The 23,484-nt window shown below is 39.5% G+C and overlaps 1 protein-coding gene across 4 annotated transcripts in view; it reads left to right on the top strand.

Annotated features, from left to right (window-relative positions):
- The window catches only part of nbeab (neurobeachin b), a 188,961-nt gene that overhangs the window by 38,942 nt on the left and 126,535 nt on the right, over positions 1 to 23,484 (top strand). For all 4 annotated transcript variants that reach the window (XM_070906391.1, XM_070906390.1, XM_070906393.1 and 1 more), the window contains exons 2-10: positions 5,371 to 5,602; positions 7,150 to 7,250; positions 7,487 to 7,582; positions 8,804 to 8,925; positions 10,916 to 11,042; positions 13,185 to 13,304; positions 15,463 to 15,609; positions 22,264 to 22,461; positions 22,555 to 22,688. In XM_070906391.1, coding sequence (XP_070762492.1) covers positions 5,371 to 5,602; positions 7,150 to 7,250; positions 7,487 to 7,582; positions 8,804 to 8,925; positions 10,916 to 11,042; positions 13,185 to 13,304; positions 15,463 to 15,609; positions 22,264 to 22,461; positions 22,555 to 22,688 — 1,277 coding nt within the window. The remainder of the gene's footprint in view (positions 1 to 5,370; positions 5,603 to 7,149; positions 7,251 to 7,486; positions 7,583 to 8,803; positions 8,926 to 10,915; positions 11,043 to 13,184; positions 13,305 to 15,462; positions 15,610 to 22,263; positions 22,462 to 22,554; positions 22,689 to 23,484) is intronic.

Raw genomic sequence — 23,484 nt, 5'->3', positions numbered from 1 at the left:
CCCTGAAAGACTTCAGTCAGAGCTCATCGTTTTTCTATTCCCACCCTTTAGTGAGACACAAAGAAAAGGGCATTCTGTTCATTAGACATCCCATATGCTGAGCTCCCAGTCACATATAAAGAAAATATCTCCCATATGGATGAATAAACTCTGAGGGCGTCATCACCATAACATCAATTAACAGAAAAAAATGCAGACTTGTAGGCTGTGGAGGTTTGCCTTCTGCAGTGAAAGTCATAGAAGCAACAAAAGGCGCAGGCTAATAAGCTTTTTTTGTAAAAAGATGGAACTGAAAATCATTCACATCTTTTGCCTGTGATGAATATAACAAGCAAAGCTTGACATCATTGGTTCCAATAGCAACTATGAACAACAGAGGCACAACACACAGATTGACTGTCAGATTCATGGCAACATGGTGACCACATGGCAAGATAAGACCTGCAATGATAAACTCCTACAGAATGCATAATATGATTCCTCATTTGTCATATAAATACTGATCCATCTGCTGCCATCTTAGTAAAGTTTTAGTTGTTGTTTTTAGTTTTCCAAAGTTGTAATGTCCAAGAACAGGCTGTGATGAGGTGTGGGTAACCTAATGTTTTGAAATGCCTACTAAAGTTTTAAAGATTTTTTCCTTAGAGTTTGGGAATAGTAAATTTCTATTGTGAAACCTACTTCAATACATTGAGTTAAACAAATAATAGCAACACTTTACAGTGTAAATTAGTACAGTAGCCCAGCAGTAAATCTGGTATTGTTAAATGAACCTTTTGTTTCTTTGTGTCCTGACTCATTTGCATCTGAATTTGTGACACGTGTCTTTCCCAAAGCAGGAGTTTTATTGTGCAGATGACTGATTGTGCTATCATGCCTGAGTCTCTGTGAGAAAGGATTTAGCAGAGGAGCTCAGTCTCACCAGCACACTGAGCTGCCCTTGGGTTTAACTGTGGTAAACAGACCAAGGCTAGCAGTCTTCTATCATCGGAAACCATCAGGAGTCAAAGTCAGAGATAGGCGCTAAATAAATGAGTCTACAGTCACATTCTTACTGTCAGTGTTTCCTGCTGTTATAGTATTTTAGATAAGTCCTGGGAATCCAGCAGGGAGTCAGAAAGAAAATTAAACATTTAATTTAAGGGAGCAAAAATTCACCTTGCATATTTTGTCTGTGTCTAGTTGCTTCCATAGTTTCATTTCAACATGAGAATTTAGCAGTGGCCACTATTGCTGATGGCATAATACACTGTGTTAAATGATATTGCACTACACCCACAGACTGCTTCTTCATGCTCATTAGGCAGTTTGTTAAGGAGGTGTAACACCTTTTAATTGCATTAAACATTATTTGGTTAAGAAACTACTAAAAATGAATGCCAAGGGAAATTTTAAATACATGTCTTTGGCAGACACCTTTTTCAAATGCAAAGTTAGTAAATGTGAAACCCTGAGATGTCTAATTTACTTAGACATTCAGACTCTATTACTTTATAAATCGCATTTTCAAGTCCTCATTGCTTTTACCACCTAGTACACCTATTTCAGAATCAGAATCAGAAATACTTTATTGATCTCCGTAGGGAAATTATACAATAAAGGAGAAAAGTAAGAAAAAATAAGAAAACAAACAGGAGTGATTGTAACAGGCGGCATGCACGGTCGGCGCATGCGCACAAGGTGACAGATTGGTACAGTTGGAGTCGAATTGCAGTCTTCAGGTCTCTCCACAGATTTTCAAACAGGTTCACCTCCAGACCTCAGCCGGTGCCTGGGTCAGTAGACACTAGTCTTGTCATGAATCCATTGGGGCCTTGTCTTTGCTGTGTGCTGAAAGGTCATTGTCATGCTGAAAGGTGAATCTGCAGCCCATTCTGAGGCCATCTGTAGGTTTTCTTCAAAGACCTCTCTGGTTTCCTCAGTCCTTTTGGTTATGCTGCAACCATCAACACCACTTTGTTGGAACAGGATTAGCCAAGTGATGAACTGTAGCTGTTTGTTGCAGCTTGGTTTGCCACATGGCATTCAGGCCAAACTTCCACTTTTTTCCTCACCAAACAACAGAATATTTTCATCTTGTTCTGTCAGATTTTCTGTCATTAAGTAAACTCCAGGCAGGCTGCCATATTCCTTTAATTTAAGAGTGGAGTCTATAGCTATTCTTCCAAGGCCTAATTAATGGAGTGTTATAGAGACTGTTGTGTTTCTAACAGGTTCTCCATCTCTGCAGTGGAACTCTGAAGCTCAGTTAGAGAGGCCATTTGGTCCTAATGAAGGTAAACAGTCCCTGTCGATCCAAACAATTAGACCCTTCTCCAAATTTTTGCCTTAACACGCTTATCTTAACCTTTTGTTGACAGTTCTTTCATAGTTTAGGTCTCCTCAGACTTGCCCTGTCAACTGTGGGAACTTTGACGTTCTATTAACTGAATCTCACAATTCCAAAGAAAACCAAATAAGTCGAAGCTAAATTTGTGCCATAGTAAAGGTTTGAATTAACACTCCACAGTGTCTACTTTATTAGGGACACCTGTACAGTTTATGGCAGAAAAGTTGCATTGACTTGCATTAAAGTCTACTTTTATGATGCTTATATTACATTGTGGTGGTGATGTACTTGACGGCGTTATATTCAGAGGTGTTTCTAATATTCTGCCCCCCTTCATGTGTGTAAAAGGAAGGAAATGCCCTGGTATGACATGCCATGAAGGTTCTCAGTATACGTATATGGTTTGCATCCCCACCACTCGCTACCATGACGTAGTAGTAAGCAGCTGCATGTTGTGAGTTTTAATTTAAGTGTTATGGGATGTATAGGTGGAGCGTGATGACTTTTAGTTTACACTTTGCTTATACTAAGTAGCAACTATGTTTTTACTGTTGTGATATGTAAACAGATTGCAGCAGTTTTCCCTTGTATACAAAGAATTTGGCCATTTACTTCTTGATTATGGGGTTTACATCACTGAACTTAAGTGGTATTTAAACTCTGCATTGATTTACTGATGTAGAATTTTTGTGTGGCTCAGAGAAGCTCTGCTCTCCACGTGCTAAGTGTGTAATCAGCGATTTCATGTCTGTATTTACCTCTTGTAGCAGATTGGGTGAAAATTATTCCGGGGATCTGAATCTGTAATTACACCACTTCTCAGGATTGCGGTGTGCCTGTGAAAAGTGTGATTAATGGCAATAGCATTGAAGAATGATAAGGTTTAGTCTAGACATCATGGCTCTTCACCCCTCCTTGCATGCAATATTGGGTGATATGGGTCATGGCTGCAACGGGAGAGCCTTTTGTCTGACGATAATAACTTACTTTTAGATGAACAACCTTTGACAGCCTGTGGATCTATAAAAAGTCTCTTCTTCATTATCCGTTGATATCTTGGTATTCTTTATGCCACAAAGTAGGAACCATACACACAGTGTGATAGTGGGAAACAATGTTGTCACTGTTAATTCACAAAAGCACCACAATATTCCTGTCTTCAGCATTTTGATCGGGATGTCTTTGTTGTTAAACTGAACATGAATACCCTTTTCTCTTCTGCACTTCATAGTGCTGCACCGGAGGTAGTTGAACTTATTCATCATTGATAACGAGACATTTGCACCTTCACTGGAATTCAAAAAGGATCTTAAAGCAGAAGGGAGCTTGACAGGTGCTGTATAGACTGTGTAATTAGGTTTTTGTCCTCAACATTATTTTATATGGTTAGTATAATGCCAAATATTTTTGATTTTGTTTCATGTGAATCTTGTATGTAATTAATTACTTAAATGAGTGCGTACACATGCAGGTGTGCTAGTTTGAAGTATGTTTTGCCCCACATTCACTTAAGCGGTCTTGACAAAATGTGTTAGTGAGCTTGTGTAGGATTTTAGATATGTGAGACATGCCTGATATGTTTGTGTACATTTGTATAACTGATGAGATCTTTTTGACAGGAAGAGGGGTTTTGATACCACACTGATATTATACTGCAAAATGTAATACTCACTAACTAATTAGACTTGGCCAACAGATGCAGCTTTTTTTTTTTACCCGACAGAAGGATGATGCAACAAAATGTTACTTAATTGTGTTTGGAGTCTGTGTTTGGCTTTCTGCAGCAGGACATGCATGGTGGCATTAGGCAGTGATTGGAGGAGTGGGCAGTTTGGCATTGAGGATTGTTAATTTTCCATACTAGTTAACATAGTGACTATATTTAGAAGACAGACGTGTTACAGCTTGCTTGGCTTTACAGGAGTTGTCTGCCCATTTTGGCCAGTGAGCCGACCCTGACTGCATATTATTCCCCACCCCAAGAGTTTTCAAGCTATGAAATTCCTGTTATTGTCAGTGCCTCACTGCTCTCTATGCTCATTGATAAAGATGTCGGGTTTTCAGGCTGAATTTCAACATTGGCAATGTTTTTCAAAATATGTAGGCAATAGCTTTTTTTAATTTTTCCTCCGTAAGCTGCTTAAATCTTGTTAAGAATCACTGTATCACTTGCACTGGATCTACATACCTGCAACAACAGTTGAATGTAGAGACAAAAATGTGGCACAACTGTGTTTGACAAGATTTTAAGTGTGTAATTTAGCTTTCTCTCACTTTTCACCTGCACATTGATGTGTGTTATACCTGAAAGAATAAAACACATAGCTTTTATGGTGTTTTACTCTGCACAACTACACTCTGAGGAAAGACTGTCTCTCCAATATTGAAGTCCGAGTAGTCCACTGACACACATCATTGTAATGTAATTGCACCAAGATCTGATGATGATTGAGGCAGGACTGGTTTTATACCTCCACTAGTCTCTCTCCACCACTTTAGGCTGCTTTTGATCTCACCTGGCTATTACCTGTCAATCACAGTAATGTGCAGCGGGTATCAAGACCCATTTTCCACCTGCTTGCTTTGATGCCCACCAGCAAGTTGTTGTCAGTGCTCTCCATATATACCATGCACTTCTTTAGAGGGCTAATTTCATGCTTGTTGAACTTGAAGAACGGCATTATTGATTGTTTTCTACTCTTAATAGTGATTATCATTTGCGACTCAAAAGCAGCAGCAGGGTAATAGGGACTCCCTTCCCCTCTTCTTTTCATTAAATGCCAGGCTATTTTATTTTCATGGGTGCTTAAATTCTGATCAAAACCTTTTAGAAGGAAAGAGATCTCCACTTTCTTCTTCCAGTGCTGGCCAGCCCTTAAACATCAGAGTAGTGGCCCCGAAAATATGTGAAAGGGTCCTCTTGGTTAATTTCCCCTAGTTGAAAGTTGGGTCACACACAGAATATAATTGAAACAGCATTTGAAAGGCATACAAATCCAATCTTTTCTCACATTTCCTTTCTGTCCCATCTTATTCTGCAGTTGGTGGGTGGCGAATTTGATCTGGAGACAAACTTCATTATCCAGGACGCCGAAAGCATCGGCTGCATGGTGGAGCTGTTGGAGCACTGTGACATCACCTGCCAGGCTGAAATCTGGAGCATGTTCACCGCCATCCTTCGAAAAAGTGTTCGAAACCTGCAAACAAGCACTGAGGTGGGCCTCATCCAGCAGGTGCTGCTGAAAATGAGCTCAGTGGATGACATGATTGCAGGTATGATAATAGTGTGAGCAGGCCTTTTTTTGCTCAGTAGCAGTGGTAGTACATGTACATTTATTTTCAGATTGATTGTTATCATGTTAAAGTCCAGCAAGTACTGTATACATGGGTTATACCTTCTTGGTTTTAGCTTTTAGTCAGGCAACAAAACCATCTGTCTGCATCTTTTAATAGATCTGCATTTTGAGTTACAATAAACTAGAAAGGTTGCGATGGAACAAACTAATTTCCATCTGCAAGCCCCACTCTTCCTCTTCAGGAATCCAGTGACTTCTCCAAAACAGTCATGCACCATCGGCCTACAATAACATGATTAGGAAAGTGGAAGAAATAGAAGATATACTTTTGAATCTTTTATTTTCCTTGTATTATTGTCTGTGTTGTAATGTCAGCAAATTCAGGCTAAAGCAAACCAGTGAAGGAAGGCAGCAGTGAATGTAATATTTCCTTTAAACGTATTTGTGGAAAATGTGGAAGCAATGAACGAGACGTGAATCAGAAAGAAGTGTTTGGAGTATTTTATTTGGTTTATTTTACAACTGTTTAATCATTGTCAACCCCTTATATTTTTTTCAGTAATTCAGTCAATTCAAACTATTCTAATTTTAATTAAAATAAAATTTCAAACACTACTTTACAATTGATTGTAGGTAACTTAAAGTCTTTGATTCATAAAAATGTTACACTGTTGGATTCAGAATATTTTAGATATATTTAATTATAAACTATAGTTGTTTTTTTGCCTCACTAGCAGCAAAGCCACGGGATGTTCATTTGGCACAATGGCATTCAATTTGGTATTTATTTATTTAGGGATTAGGAATCATCCAGAGGTTAATTGCTGTGTAGTGATGACTATGTAGTTACTTCCTGAACTTTTCTCTATTGTCTGAACTGTTGGGTCTATTTATAACATTATAAAGAGTACGGTCTAGACCTGCTCTATTTGTAAAGTGTCATGAGATGACTTTTGTTGTGATTTGGCGCTATATGAATAAAAATTGAATTGAATTGTCTTGACCAACACTTTATTCAATAACAAGTTACGGTATCTCAAATGAATGGTTGGATTTCCGTGAAGTATTGTAGCTAGAAGCACTGTGGTTTTACACAAGGGGGGTTACGAACATTATGTAGGGACTACTAGTTGGGATTTTTAACATATTTTTCTTTCCTGTCTTTTAATACATATAGGCCTTTCTGGAATGAGTATTTTTACTGCTGTGCTTCTGTGTCACTGTAATTTACAAATCAGTTTCCATATAATTGTAGTGGAAGAGTTTCTGTGATAAATATAATGGAATTTCACAGACAATAAACTCAATGAGAAGGAAGTGAAACTAAAGCGAAACTGTTTTTATTATCTCAGGAGTTGATGCATATGAGTATTTTTCACCATGAGGACCTCCTGTGCAATGTGGATGAATTATAATATCTGTAAAATGCAGCTGCATTTGATGATTCTCCCCTCCCTCCTCTTTCTCCTCTTGTTTATCTGTGTGTGTGTTTGGTGATGCGTGCCTGCTATCTTGCCTTTAAAGACTTGCTAGTGGACATGTTGGGAGTGCTGGCCAGCTACAGCATCACAGTGAAGGAACTGAAGTTACTTTTCAGCATGCTACGAGGGGACGGAGGCCTCTGGGTAAGTGATAGCAGGGACGGGATGCGGTGATTTCGACAAAAGTGTGTGTTGGTTTGACACTGTCACTTGAGTTGCCCCCAGAGAGCCATCACACTGATCTGTTTGGGGCTTGTTCTGTAATTGACTAACTGCAGAACGAGTGAATGAGGTAATGGACAGTGTATTGACTGCAGTCCGAACAAGTCAGAGAGAAAGCCTTGACTACCTTACTCTTTTTATCTTTGCCACCTGTGCAGCCGAAGCATGCGGTCAAAATGTTGTCGGTGCTGAATCAGATGCCACAGAGACACGGTCCAGATGCCTTCTTCAACTTTCCCGGTCGCAGTGCAGCAGTAAGCTTTCACGTTTCCATTCTGCAGTCAATTTTAAAATGGCATGTATTTGTGTATTTTATGGATGCCTGCAGGTTGTCAGTGTAAGACAACAGATAATTCATGCACACTAATTAACAAAACAAAAAAACAGTAATGGATGTTAAAGATTACATAAATTGTGTTCCACAACAACTGAAGTAAATCCATGTATGAAAACATACACCTGATATGTGCTGGGCTTTAAAAGTTATTTGTCATGGAATTGTGATATGTTTATTACAACAAGGGTTATTATGTGATGCTGCATTATAATTTGCCTTTTTGATGCACCCATTCCAATCTGACATGCCTCATCAAATTGTTCATTTTGTGGTTTATGATTAGAAAACAGGGCCTTGAACTGGCCTTCACAAGATGTGTAGGCTAATACTGCATATACATGTATATGTACATGTATGTGTGTAGTAAGAGTCCAAATGAATTAAAGGGTTTATAGATGAGAAAATGGGAGAAACCCACCTTGTGTAGTGTGACTAAATTAAATAGGTGAAGTTCAGAGCTGCTAATAGTTTATCTTGGGAGCTGACATTGAGAGAAACCAGAGACATAGTAGAGGAAACAAGTAGAGGGAGGACATTACACATGCTGCAGAGTGGAGCATACTGTGCATTACCTTTGCATATGTTTGCGTCATGCCAAAGCATGTTGATTAAAGTAAGTGAAAGAGTTATCACAGTAATTTCATTAAATGTAATTTTTCTCTGGTGTTTACGCAAATGCAAATAGATAATAAAGAGAATCATGGCTGGATTTATTCCAAAGAAGCTGGACACTTGCTATCATAAAATATCCAGCATGAGCAGGAATTTTAATGCCAAGGTCACCAAATATTTGCAATTTCCTGTTGTTTAGTTTTATATAATTATTGATGCACATGCACATTTGTGTGACCTAAGCAAAGATTTTTATAAATGTTAAATAAACATTTAATATTTGCAGTAAGTAAATGCGTGAAAGAAGAATGAAAAAGTTTGGGATTTCAGGTTATTACTTTTATAGTCAGTTGGTCAGTGATTTTAAACTCCTTAGTTTTGTGCTCTGACTCAAGTTTATTTCTACATAGTGTAGCTTAATTTTACCTGAACTTACTCTCATAGAGGCAGTGCAACAGGTTTTTAAACATTTGCCTCTCATACTGCATGATTGTGTCTTTCGCCATCTTCTTGTTTTTTGTCCCAGGCCATTGCTTTACCTCCTATTGCCAAGTGGCCTTATCAGAATGGGTTTACATTCAACACCTGGTTCAGAATGGATCCCTTGAATAACATCAATGTTGACAAGGACAAACCATATCTCTACTGGTGAGTACACAATTACATACGTTTGTGCTCCATGTTTCCAATGTCCTCAATACACTCCTAGCTCTCTCACAGGTGCTGTAAGTCTACATTATGACAGCAGAGAGAAGAAAATTACACTTTCCTGTTTTTCATCAATCTAATTGCTTTAGCTTTGTATTAGAAATCATTCCCTCTCTGCAGAGACCTATAAAGCTACCAGCAGCTTTATTGACAAAGCAATATGCTGTCTGATACTCTGTGACCTACAGTGATTTTCCCATCTAAGGAGATTATGACTGCAACTTGTTTTTCAAGGTTAAACTAGTTTTACACACAATTGTTCACACACTGGCAACACTTATGTAATGTGGTTTGCGAAAGGGCCTCATTTCTTCCAGATAATGTTCATGAATTATAATAGAGGAAGAAGGGAATTAGGTGAGATTATTGAGATTAAAACCTGTGGAAGCATGAACTACAGCGACTGGTACTGGCTGTTACAGAGGTGGACTGCTGCCGTGGGAGGCACCTTGGAGGTATTAATTTAGATTTGAATATCTGCCACATAAGATCCACATACCAGCTCTTGCAGGGGCTTGTGGGTAATTAGTGCTCAAACCAATAACCCCAAAGTGCAGTGATGTTCAGCTGCTATTCTCTCTGTTTATGAGAGGAATTTTGGGAGAAAATCACAGAATACAATAGGACATATAAAAGAGCTGCGGAAGGGAATGAAAGAGAGAGTGGATAATAAAGACGGAAAGGTAGAGTTGGCTGAGACAGTTCAAACTAATTGGTCAGAGATAACAGTTAGTTCATTGTATCTTCTGCTGGCTGCCATTGCTTTACCTGGATCACATAGTTTGACTGAAAGAATCTACTCACCTTGGAAGGACTAGTTCTGTGATTTCTCTGATGTGTAACATCAAAAAGGAAAAAAAAAAGGAATATTGGCTAAGCTAAGTTGTTGGTATTCATGTGGCAACGATTCCTCAGACAGATTCACAAAAACGGAGAGATATGCCAAGCTAATCCTGTTTATGCATTGCTCCAAGGGCCTCATAGCTCAGTGGCAGGGCATGTAGACAACAAAAAGGAATTGTATCTTCAGAAGCGGACCAAGGTTGCTGCTTTCCACCTGATGTGTAATCACAAGCAGGCTTGTCCACTGGAGCGACTTGGCTGGCTCAGTGGTGGCTCTCGCTCTGTCCCTGCATGCACCCCACAATAGAAAAGCCTAGGCTATCTTTATCTGCCTTGACAAAGAGGCCTGTTTGTTTTAGATGATCCCAGTGGGTGGTGATGGTATTGGGCTTTGAAGATGGTAGACTGCTATAGACCTAAAGACTGCAGGAGTCTAGTGAGTACATGTTAGCAGTGAAAAAGATGTTCAGCCCGTACAGGGAAAGAATGAAGAACTAGTGTGGTATTGCAAGGTTGTTTGTGCGTGCGCAGGATGTTGGCTGTGCAGGGTCTGCTCATATTGTATACAGGTGGCATTTCCTCAGTGCTGACTTTATATATCTTTTATCTGTGGGGTCAAGAAGATCAGAGCGGAGGAATTAGACCCTGGGAGCATCACTGAAATGTGCTCATCAACTAAGTTGTTCGCCTTTGTAGTTGTTACCATGCTGCAAAATGCGCAGTAGCTGTAGTCTCACCTCAGGTATTTCCCTGTTCTGAGTGGTTCAGTGTAATACATCACTACAAGTACCTGCCAATTACTTCTGCAAATTGCTTTGGGTCTACAAAGCGCAAGGCATTCAAAAATTATGTTGACCTCAATCTTATTATGCAGAAGGAAGGCGCTATTTCACTTCAGTTATGGATTTGTAGGGTACATGGAGTGTTGTTGCGGAGGAAATATCCAAACAAATACTTAAAGTCCCAAAACAAAACTTCCCCCTCAGTTGGATTGAAGATATGAATATTTATCATGCTCTTGATAAATGAATTGGGTTTACCCTGTCAAGTTTGCAGCTCATGATACTCTGTATGTTTTTCTTTACAGCTTTCGTACCAGCAAGGGCATCGGGTACTCTGCACATTTTGTTGGTAACTGCTTGATCGTGACGTCACTCAAATCTAAAGGAAAAGGTTTCCAGCATTGTGTGAAGTATGATTTTCAGCCCAGGAAGGTAGGAGCAGCTTTGGATTTCAATCATGTCTTTCAGCTATTATACAACATACAACATATGATTATTTTGTATGTAGATGCCCAGGGATTTCTTATTTATTCTTACTAAAATAAATATTTTTTCAAGCAATTTGAATTGAAATAGAGGACACTCAAGATATCTGTAGCAGCTTCTTCAAATATAAGTAAGTCACATCTGAACATAATTGTGGCCTGAGCCGAGAGGAAAGAAACAGAAAGAAACAGAAATTACTCTGCTCTTTTAAAATACCCTGCAGTTTTGGCTGCACTTACCCCTGACTCCCTTCCCACCACCTGTTCTTTTATTGGCATTACAAAGTTGTATGTCTACACATAGATATGTAGTGTTCAAGACCCCCAGAGGAGTCTTACAGGTGTAATTGGATGTAAATGTAGATGAGAAAATGAAACTTAATTTAGCGTGGAATGTCAGTGTAGTGTTGCTGTCCCTGCAGAGAAGGAAAAGTGGCTCAAAGCATGTGTCAAACAATTAGCGCCTGCACATAACACCTGGGAACAACCATTCATCCCATTCCTACTGCCACAGCGCAGGTTTCGTTTTGTAGAAGCTCTTAGAAGATAAAACATGTTGAATTAAGTTTTTAATTGATTTTGGGTTCAGACATCTGTGGATAAGTGCCGTTCTAAATTATCTGCAAGCAGCTTGCACTCTTCCCCTCCGCCATGAATCCTCTTTTCAGTGTCCTTACCTTTTGTGTGTAGACGGTTGTAATTCCATTAGACTGCTCACAGTGCCCTTCATGGGTCAAACGAATAAACTGCGGGGAGACGGAGTCACATAAGAGATGGACAACCTATTGCTTACTGCTGTGAGTGGTTGTGCCCGTCTTGCCGTTATGTTATGTTACATTCAGTTCTTAGTTTTAGTTAGCAAGCAAGCATTAATTATATCGCACTGATTGGAAATTAGCTGATATTAGTTATTATAAGTTATAATATTGGCTAAGTTAAGTTTATAGATACATACATCCTGAAGTTTGGACTCATGGCTTAACTGATCCCTTCGTTTTCAACTTTACAATTCAAAGAGGCAAAAAATGATCTGAGTAAGGAGAAAAAATTAGATCAAAAGAACTGACATCAGTGCTACAACTGCTGCATCAGCAACACAGAATGTGAGATAAATCCTTGGATAAAAACAGAAAACTTGAAGAAATAAAATGCAGATATAAAGTGTACTGGTGTGAATAAATAATATATCTACAGATTCTGTGTTAGTAAAAATGTGCAAAGCAATTTAAGTTTAAAACAGATTACTGTATATGCAGTGCTTAAGATATGGTCCACTTTATTGACTTGGAGAAGTACAACAAATAAAAAGGGTTTACAGCATATAAAGTTAATTAATTCAGATTTTGGAGAGCTGTCGACTAACATTAAACTCTGAAGCAAGTAACTATGTATATGATATTTTTATCAGTTTATTTTTTTTGGATGGTCGATTAAATTCTTATAATAGATCATGTTCAATTTCTCACTGATAGACTCACCGAGGACAAATCGGACACAGTTTACATGTTCACATATCAATAAAGATGCCCACGGGAAGGGCTTCCAAGGGCTTTCATTTTTAAGAAATTTGAAAATAGAAGTCCATTCATGTTCCCCGCTCTTAACATATAGCTATTTAGAGATCAATGTCTCTTTTTTTTGTCTTTAATGTGATTTTTGTACCCACCTTTCTAGCTGTAGACTTGACTTGACTAGGTGTAGGTAGTGTTTCATCCCTAAATAATTACAGCCAGTGTCTGAGGTGGCTTTGTGCGCAGTGAAAAATGTGTTGCTTTGTCTCCTCTTGGCCTTTTCTCTGATCTGTTACTCACAATGTTCCACTGCAGATTTCAGAACATTAGGTAGCAAAGCTTTCTAGTAACTCTGATGTTCATTTAAATTTCCTGGCTTTAAAAGAAACAAATTGGAGAGCTGATGAGAAATGTTGCCCAAGAAAACAACTCCATTGTAGTTTTAGTTAAGTGTGGTCAAGTGTAGTCAGGCATAAAGACGTTCTTGCAAAAGAAAGATAATGACCCACTTAATAAGTCACATGTTCTGTAGCTCACGTATGAAATCTTTTTTAATCTGCCTCTCTTCTCTCCCTCAGTGGTATATGATCAGTGTAGTTCACATCTACAGCCGCTGGAGGAACAGTGAAATCAGATGCTATGTTAACGGACAGCTTGTTTCTTATGGAGACATGGCATGGCACGTCAACACAAATGATGTAAGCGCTCTTCTTTTTACTCCTCCTCACTGTTGTCACTTTTCCCCCCTGGTTTTGATGTTTATTGGCACCGGACTGACTGAGGTTGCCACATTGACGTTTCGCATGGCTGGAAATTGTGACAAGGAAAAAAATACATACATCTTCAGTAATGCTCATTGAGCAAAATGATTTTTACCATATCAACATGGATTTCTCTCAGAAATATGACTGACATTTCAGTCTTAATTTGAATGTCCATTTGTCACAGAGCTATGCTGCAATAGAGGGTGGAGGATGGAATATCAAACATTTGGAGAACAGATTATGTATAGATCTCAGTAGCTACTATATGTTTGTGTGCAGAGATTGTAAATACCATCAGATTGAAGCATTCTTTTTTAAAATGTATGACCATGTTGTGAGCGATGGTGTAACGGTATGATATTTGTATGTTTGAATGACTCTAATCCAAAATGAAACCTGTAGTCACACATGGCTCTACAGATTTAAAAAGCAATTTGCACAGATGAGACACATTTCCAAAGGTGTGCTTCATGCTGTAGCTATGTATTCAAGTGAAGATTGCGCAAATGACAGGTTGAGATTTAAGTGTGGTTCTTGAAATATTCCACCACATTAACCAAAGCTGCCTTAATTTGTGATGGATAGTTTTTGTGGAGGAATTTTCCTACACCTGAAAAGAAAGTAGCATCCATAAGGTAGCATTATTCTGATGAGGAGGATGTTTTCCTGTGATGGTGGCACTACAAAGACACTAGAAATCATACCACAGACACACCAAGGGAATGGTTTAGATTAGATATCCTATTTCAACCAAGTGAGGGACATGTGAGGGACACCAAATAAGGCAACATTGTACACCCTTGCAGCTTATCACATTTCCCTGCATAGGGATTATTTAAACAACAACCACTGCTGTCTTTTCAAATTCCAAAGAGAGAAAGGTCACTGGTGATCTGCACAGAAAATATTGTGCGGTGCTACATGCAGTAATATCTAAATAGGTTAAAAAAGCTGAGTACTGTTACTAACTTGTAGGTAGATGTTGTTGTACTTCAGAATCATGGATAATTTGTATTATCTATACACTGTAATTTCTCTCTAATGTTAAAACCTAAATGTTCTCATTTTTAGATATTTTTTCTACCATATGGAGTCACATCAGTCTCAATATTAATGAATGTGCACTGAAGGATTCACAAATATGATTCGGGATTTACATATAAATGAATTAATGAAATTATGTATAAATGAACACAAAAATACATATCTTTGTATATAAATGTAAAAGAAATCCACATATAAAAAAGAAGGTTCACAAATGTATTTCTGATGCACACACAAATATTTCTTGTTTTAAATAAATGTAGTAGAAATCCACAAATATATGTATTTAAAAGTATTTGCAATTTTCATCACAAACATATTTGCATGTTGTTACATTTACATACAGACTGTTGAACCTGCATTTACAAAGTGGTCATCATGTGTGAATTTCACTGTATTTGTGTGTGGGTTTTTTGAGACCCTCCTGCCGTGGCTCGACATGACATTTTCAGTATGTGTGGTAAGGTGTATTTTGTTCCGAAAAAAAGTTTAAGGGTTTAGTTACTTGAGTATTTAATACACAATTACATTAATCAGATTGGATAGGCTTTTCTAAAAGGGTTGAATTAAGATCAGGATTTTGTATTCTCTATAAACAAATCCAATGGGCTTTTTTTCCCCCAACAACACTTGTATTGGCCTTCATACTGACTGTTTCTTCAGTTGTTATTTAATTAGCTGCTGCCGTTGTAAATTATCCTTCAATTTTATCCCAAAAGCAATCACAGCACATATTCTCTCTATCCCAGTGGTTATATTGAGGTTTCTTATCTTTGTAAATCAGGGCCATTGTTTTCCTCTTTCCATTAGGGAATTATCAAGGTTGACACTGAAACAACAGAGAAGTTGATGCTGTTTTAGATAGTTGCATTGAAAATACGATTTCTAGACGGAAATATAAAAAATATAACCCATTTGCGGAATCAGATGTTGTACTTCTTACTTTTTTCCCTCTGCCTAATTGAGCTGTGTGTCAGTTTGTATATTTTTTTCTTCCGTCCCAAAGTATAAAATGATGTGGCCTTTTATTTCTCTGTCCCTCTTGCAGAGTTATGATAAGTGCTTCCTCGGGTCCTCTGAGACAGCAGACGCAAACAGAGTATTCTGCGGGCAGCTAGGAGCCGTCTACGTGTTCAGTGAAGCCCTCAATCCCTCGCAGATATTTGCAATTCATCAGCTAGGACCAGGCTATAAGGTATGTACTTGAGGGTGACTAAATGAGATTACATGTAAGCAGTCTGCATCGCCTATCAATCTGTGAAATCAATGCCCAGTGCTGCCCTGCTGCAGTTCCTGCCATGCGTCTGCGTCCTGGGAGATGCTTTTCCTCCCAGATAAACGGCTGCATAAATTACCTACTTCTTGGAAATAATGGCACAATACACCGAGGGAAGCAGCAGGCACTGTGAGGGGATAGAGTCCTGAGCCGACTTATATCAGCTGCAGCAGGTGTAGCTTCTTGACAAAGACCAAAAGATTGTGAATATAGAAAGATGCTGACCTACCCAGAAGGGGATTCAGCTGTGAATGTTAATCATATGGTGGCAAAGTATTTGGTTTGCACATTTTGCTATTTAAATTACAGTTTCATTTATTTTCTCTCTATCCCCAAATATTCCACTCATCTTGAATGAGATACAGGGTGTGCCCTCAGTTTATGCTCAGATACAGAGATGGCTCTCTCTCCCTCTCACTGTCTCACTTTTGCAGCTGTTTCTTCACAGTTTTAAGCCCTGCACTCTGTCACAAATGGAGGAATGACATGCACTGCCAAATCAGCTTTGAACACAGGATGTGTCTCAGACAATTTACAATATCTCTGTCCATTTTACACAAGCTCTGTTTGCTCTCTCGCTGTTTTGAAGACAAAAGTAGGCTTTTTTTATGGCAGGAAGGAATAGGCATGGTCATTGTAAAACCTACTCTGTTGAAAATTGGGATATGGATGTCTGTGATTTCAATCAGGGCTGTGAATGCCTGGAGATTCCCCAGGAGTGCTCATTGTTTGGTCTTTTCACTAATCGCTGGTGACTTGCCGTTTACCTCCTTAATTGTGGTTCTAGACCTTCTGTTAGAGAGGTAACACATAGCGGAGCAATCCTCCAGATTTCTCAAAATAATGAAGAGCATGTCCCGAGGAGACAATTACCCGCAATTGATGAAGCTGTGAACCGTGTTGGTAATGGTGAGTATGATAGAGCCAGCCAGGTGAGTTGAGGAGGAAGGTCAGAGAGTTGTCAGGTCCACTGATTGGTTGTTGTAATGGGAGTACTGTCCAGGCGACGAGAGGCCTGTCTGCTTTAATTGAGAGCTGCCAGGAAGAGTCTGATTGCAGCAGATCACAGCGTACATCTACTAAAGTATGAGCATAGGACTTTCATGATATCTGTTTCAACTCAGCTCAGCTCCACGGCGGGAGAAAAAACATCTGAGCTGATGTAGGATTTATTTTCAGATCCATGGTCCTCTCATCCATGTTTGATGTTTGACACGCTTTCCATCGCTCACACAGTGTATTGAATGTAACTGTAACTTCTGCGGTTTGTTGATATGCAGAGATTATTGCTGCCTCTGGTTACAATTTCTACTGCACGTTATGATTTATGGCTGTAACTATGACAGACCTGTTAGTGGAATCTCTTCTTTGGGCTCTTTTCATATTGCTGCATGCGAAATTGCACTCTGAACCAAACAACTTTTGCTTTATATTGCTATTTCCATGACTGTCTTAAAACATTCCCAGCCATTCGGAGATAACATCAAGGGGCAGTGTTGGGTCTACAGACACTGAGGCTGACAGAAGCTGACTGTCACATCAGACTGTCATTCATCACTGCTGTTTTAGCCGAGTTCATAAGCTTTGGTGAAAGTCAAGGAAATTGTGTGTTGAATGATTCATACAAGGGAACTACCTCACGACTGTGTGAGATGTAACTCACTACGAAGAATATAATTCCCAATGGATACTAGTAAACGCAACAAAACAGTTTTAAAAAGCCCTCTTGGTGTATTTGTTCTGGATAACTGCTTATCTCTTTCCACCTCTGGGAAATAGCCTGGTCTGTAGTCATAAAGTAACATCCGTCAAAACAATATCCAGTGACAGCTTCACTGAACACAAAGTATTAGTCATTGAGTTGACTAGTCAAAACAATTAAGCCATGGCTTTGTCTTATGATGTCATATGATGCTCTTAGAGTTATTTCTGTCTTTACCCTCTATCATCACTACCATATGTGTTCTACATGAGGCAGATTAGCCCATTGAATTTCTGCCAACACTGCTCTGCAGTATGCGCCACAGATTGCTGTTGAAGAGACTGAGGAGCTGCACAGTCCAAGTCTTCCCTTGGCAAGGAAGAAGAATTATTATCTATGTGTAGGGGCCATGCAATAATACAATGATGTAGAACATTACATGACAAGCTAACAGATGTCAAAAACTTCGGAGATACTATACAGGCCAACAGAAATACCTGCAAATGTTGGCCTATTTGTAGTAAACCTGCCTGCCTTCAAATGCCTCCAAGCTGTCAATGGAGCAACAACTTAGTCTCATTCACAACTAGAGATTATGTAACACCACCAAGGCTCCACAATAGATCATTTTAAATGTTGGTTTAATCTGCACCAAGGTGCACATTTTTGACGCAGCTAATACAGATCCAGTTATGGAGTGACAGGGATCCAGATATTTCCCTGGATATGGATCTACAACTAATGCTAATGACTTTTCCACCATTCACAAAATAAGATATATCCTGCTAACTAACATATGCTGTACTGAAAACATGAGCTCGTTGACGGAGGTAATGAAACAATAAAAACAACATCAAGTTAAACTGTTAACATTGAGTCAATACTGAGAAAACGTTTTTTTTGTTTTTAGCGTTATGAATTCAATGAAACGATTGCATTGTTGACTATATTGTTGCAGCCTGTAGTCATGCTAAGACCGCAGGTAATGTAGCATGGGAGTGTCCTCAGCTTGTCAAGTGACTGCCTGTTTCTTGTTGGGAGACCTGGGGATGCCCCAAGTCAATGACAGCCTTTTGCACTGGGAGAGGAAGGAGGCAAATGTGCTCTAATTCTTTTATGTGACTGGCTGGCCTGTGGAATGATGCTGTCATGCTACAGGGTTTGTTACTGTAGCTACAACCCATGAGATCATTATTTTCACACTGTGGCATGGCTCATACTAAAGTGCGGGGCACTGGAGCTTGTTATTTCTTGTCACTTGGGTTCCATGAGTGGGAACTTTTGAAGGATGTTAGAGACTACATGATGAGATGCATGCTGGCTGCTGTGTAGACTTGATCATAGCAGATGAACAGAATACCTCTTATGCCTTTTTTTTATCATCCGACTAGAAGGAGACGCCATTATTTGTGGCTCCTCTCCCTGTGAGTTTCTGTAACTTACCTGTAAAACTCTTGCTAGAGTAATGCTGCCAGGCAACATATATAGTGCCAGTAAATATACATACATGGGTTTTGACCAATATCATCTGGAAATAGAACTAAAGTAAAATCTAAAGCCCAGAGGATAAAATTCTAGGATCAGAAAACTTTAAGGTTTGAATCAGTTTCGATATAAGCTGATTTAAATGTAGTGTTGTACAATATTTGTAGCAGACATGTAATATCAAAAATAGTATTAAACACTTTATGTTGTGTGTTTCCTCTAAAGGTTGCCTCCGACTTTGAATTCTGCTCTAGAGGCACTCAGAATAGAATGCACAATAATTGTACAATTGGCAATCTGAGTCAGCTCACCTATTTATCCATTTACTCCCTTACTAAAACAAGCGACCCAGATTTAGATGCCTTTTCGGCAGGTGTATGAACCCTGTTTGCCTGTGTTGCGTAACATACTGTATTTATCTACAGTCCCTCCAGGACCAGATGGTTGTTTCCTCACTGGTACTCCAGCTCTTTCTGTCTCTTTTTATCTTATCACCCTCCGCTTGCTGTCCATGAGTCAGAGAGGGAAGGAAAAACATTTCTCTCATTCATTAATAATTCAACCCTCCTGATTAGACTTGATTTCCTATTAAGCATATTCCATTCACACTGCATCGACAAATTAATTCAGCTCATCTGTCAACTGCTTATTGATTGAGTAAATTAAGACTAGTCTGTTATCGATCAGCTATTTGTTATGTTAGCCATAATGAATATGTTATTGAGCCACTGATTGATGGAACCTCCAGTTCTTTTTACACTGCTACCAAATGGCTTCAGATATCTTAAGGAATAATAACGTTTCAAGACATAATGACCCATTAGAAACATATAAGACACATAATTCATCACTGCAACCATTAAGTCACCAGCGCAATTTGTTCGTTATTTATGAGAATTAAAAAGGGACAGAACAGCATATATATGATTTGCTGTAAGGTTTATAGATATATCTCAGCTGGGTGTAATTTAGTTCTAGTTTCTCTCTCTCTGGAGTGTGGAGGGCAAAAATTCAAAAAATAAATCTGATAAATAAATACTGAGTCCATATTGTGATCTCACCAAGTATTTGCACAATGTTTTGACTCAGAGTCTGATTACTTTGGATGTGAAGTGACACAGTAACTCGAAGCTAAATTGCAGACTGCCAGCTTTAATTTGAAGTTGTTTCTAGCCATACTGGATGAAATATTTTCATATTCGCTCCTGTTTTATGTTTCCTAAGCATATTTGAACAGAAAAATATTTCTTCTGTCAAGAAACCTATGCATTGGTAAATCTTAATGTCTGCTAAGTGAAAGACCGCAATCATGGCACTCTCTCTTTGTAGCCTTTTTCCACTTCAGTGTATCTTCATGAGAATTCAGTAATGATTGTGCTCGGCTTGAGATTGCTCCAGAACAGGCTAGAACAAATGGCTGGGTTAAATTGATACAGGTAAACAATCATCTGTGGTATCACAGCAACTCTGATCCTTCTCATCAGCCTCTGTTCCTCCTAATCTTTGTACTCTGCAGTAGAACTTGAAGATTGTCATCAAACAATGTTCCCACAGAGATAAAAAGGGAAGCCTCCAGCTTAAACATTCAAAGTAAAACAAAATAAAAGCAACTGAGGAAAGATACGCACCAAATACCTACATAACGTAACCATATACTGCCATGTCCCCTATGAGACACAAAGATCATTAAAATGTTTGCACTATTATGTCTCATGCATTGGAAATGGAATTATGGTCCCTGTAGCTCAAACTGTGCTTTGTTGTTAATTGTGTCAAGAACAGTTTGCATCACTAAAAAGCTTATGTGTGGTTGTGTTGTTGATTGCAGCATTACAGAATGATAGAGATACACTATATTGCCAAAAGTATTCACTCACCCATCCAAATAATTGAAATCAGGTGTTCCAATCACTTCCATGGCCACAGGTGTATAAAATCATGCACCAAGGCATGCAGACTGTTTCTACAAACATATGTGAAAGAATGGGTCGCTCTGATGGAGCTCAGTGAATTCTAGCGTGGTATTGTGATAGGATGCCACCTGTGCAACAAGTCCAGTCGTGAAATTTCCTCACTCCTAAATATTCCACAGTCAACTGTCAGTGGTATTATAACAAAGTGGAAGCGATTGGGAACAACAGCAACTCAGCCACGAAGTGGTAGGCCACGTAAAATGACGGAGCGGGGTCAGCGGATGCTGAGGCGCATAGTGCGCAGAGGTCGCCAACTTTCTGCAGAGTCAATCACTACAGACCTCCAAACTTCATGTGGCCTTCAGATTAGCTCAAGAACAGTGCGTAGAGAGCTTCATGGAATGGGTTTCCATGGCCGAGCAGCTGCATCCAAGCCATACATCACCAAGTGCAATGCAAAGCGTCGGATGCAGTGGTGTAAAGCACGCCGCCACTGGACTCTAGAGCAGTGGAGACGCGTTCTCTGGGGTGACGAATCGCACTTCACCATCTGGCGATCTGATGGAGGAGTCTGGGTTTGGCGGTTGCCAGGAGAGCGGTACTTGTCTGACTGCATTGTGCCAAGTGTAAAGTTTGGTGGAGGGGGGATTATGGTGTGGGGTTGTTTTTCAGGAGCTGGGCTTGGCCCTTTAGTTCCAGTGAAAGGAACTCCGAATGCTTCAGCATACCAAGAGATTTTGGACAATTCCATGCTCCCAACTTTGTGGGAACAGTTTGGGGACGGCCCCTTCCTGTTCCAACATGACTGTGCACCAGTGCACAAAGCAAGGTCCATAAAGACATGGATGAGAGAGTTTGGTGTGGATGAACTTGACTGGCCTGCACAGAGTCCTGACCTCAACCCGATAGAACACCTTTGGGATGAATTAGAGCGGAGACTGAGAGCCAGGCCTTCTCGTCCAACATCAGTGTGTGACCTCACAAATGCGCTTCTGGAAGAATGGTCAAAAATTCCCATAAACACACTCCTAAACCTTGTGGAAAGCCTTCCCAGAAGAGTTGAAGCTGTTATAGCTGCAAAGGGTGGACCGACGTCATATTAAACCCTATGGATTAAGAATGGGATGTCACTTAAGTTCATATGCGAGTCAAGGCAGGTGAGCCAATACTTTTGGCAATATAGTGTAGAAAAGATGGCTTTTAATCAATAGAAGAAAATACATTTTCAAAATGTTGATATATTGCACACTCAGTGCCAAAATTTTGACCTTGAGAAATGTGTGATTGCTAACCCAAAAAATCATCTTGTCATTTTTCATTCTCGAATGGATATTTTTTAATCAAGTTATAATTAAAAGATAACACCCGAGAGACACTGATAGTATGCAGAGATACTCAATCTATTACTCACTCTCTCCTTCGCTTTCTTTATCTCTCCTTTATTCTCCCTCATCTCTATCTCTTTTTTTCCAGAGCACCTTTAAGTTCAAATCAGAGAGTGATATCCACTTAGCAGAGCATCACAAGCAGGTGTTGTATGACAGCAAGTTGGCCAGCTCCATCTCCTTCACCTATAACGCCAAGGCCACAGACGCCCAGCTCTGCCTGGAGTCCTCACCTAAAGAAAATGCCTCCATCTTTGTGCACTCACCGCACGCCCTTATGCTACAGGTCAGTTGCTTTACTCAAAGCCAATTCTGTGTACACTATCCCCGATATTGACTCATTCATTTCTGTTGCACTGGTTTTATATTGTTCTCACAGGATGTAAAAGCCACAGTGACTCACTCCATCCACAGTGCCATCCACTCCATTGGTGGGATCCAGGTGCTCTTCCCGCTTTTTGCTCAGCTGGACTACCATCAGCTGAACGACACCCAGGTGGAAGCCACTGTATGGTAAGCAGTATAAATGTTGTTACAAGAGAAAAGAATTTCACTTTTTAGTTGATGCCTTTGGAGTTATTGTGAATTTGATTACTTTTTGATACCTTGCTTATATATGAGGCTTTGCTTGTGACTGATGGAGAGAAAAAGGCTGAAATAATATTGAAGTAATATTAATAACTTTTTAAAGTTGCACAAACAGCAGCGTTGTTGAACCTGTCACAAAAAACAGTTGGGAACGAGGAGTCCTCAGTTTGCTGATGTTACATGACATCTTGGTAATAAAGTCTCAGCCTCCAGAATTAGAGTAGGTGTCTGTTGGACAAACAATGTGGTGATATGAGTGTTTCTGTATTACATCAAGTATAATATCAGCCTTGGTCAAGCTGTAGTCCAGTTTTCATTATTATCTCGACTCTCTGGTTCAGACTCCTCTCATACTCGTCATCCTGAGGTGGTCAGTCCAAAAGCTTCCCCACAGTGACCTGGATGGAGTCTGAACTCTGCTCTAATCCCATGTTAGTTCAATGACAGCAGTACGACTAGGTAGACTCAGGAGTGGCCACACAAGAGCACAAACCCCTGATGCCCAAAGCTCTCTGCCTCTGTAGTTTCCTCTCATCTCTGCTCTCTGTCCCTCTTTCTCTCTCGCTAGCATGTTGAGGGTCTTTCCCTCACAGTGTGTCACTCTCCCGAACACTTGCTTTGTCCTTGCCTTGGCTTTTAGATCGAGTCCTCCTAAAGCCTGCTGAGCCGAGGAGTTCAAAGCTTCTGCAACAATTAACTCTCTATAATGCCTGTGGATCTG

Source organism: Enoplosus armatus, chromosome 5, assembly GCF_043641665.1.
Source record: "Enoplosus armatus isolate fEnoArm2 chromosome 5, fEnoArm2.hap1, whole genome shotgun sequence".
Taxonomy (NCBI): Eukaryota; Metazoa; Chordata; class Actinopteri; order Centrarchiformes; family Enoplosidae; genus Enoplosus; species Enoplosus armatus.
This window is presented reverse-complemented; position numbering and strand designations above follow the sequence as displayed.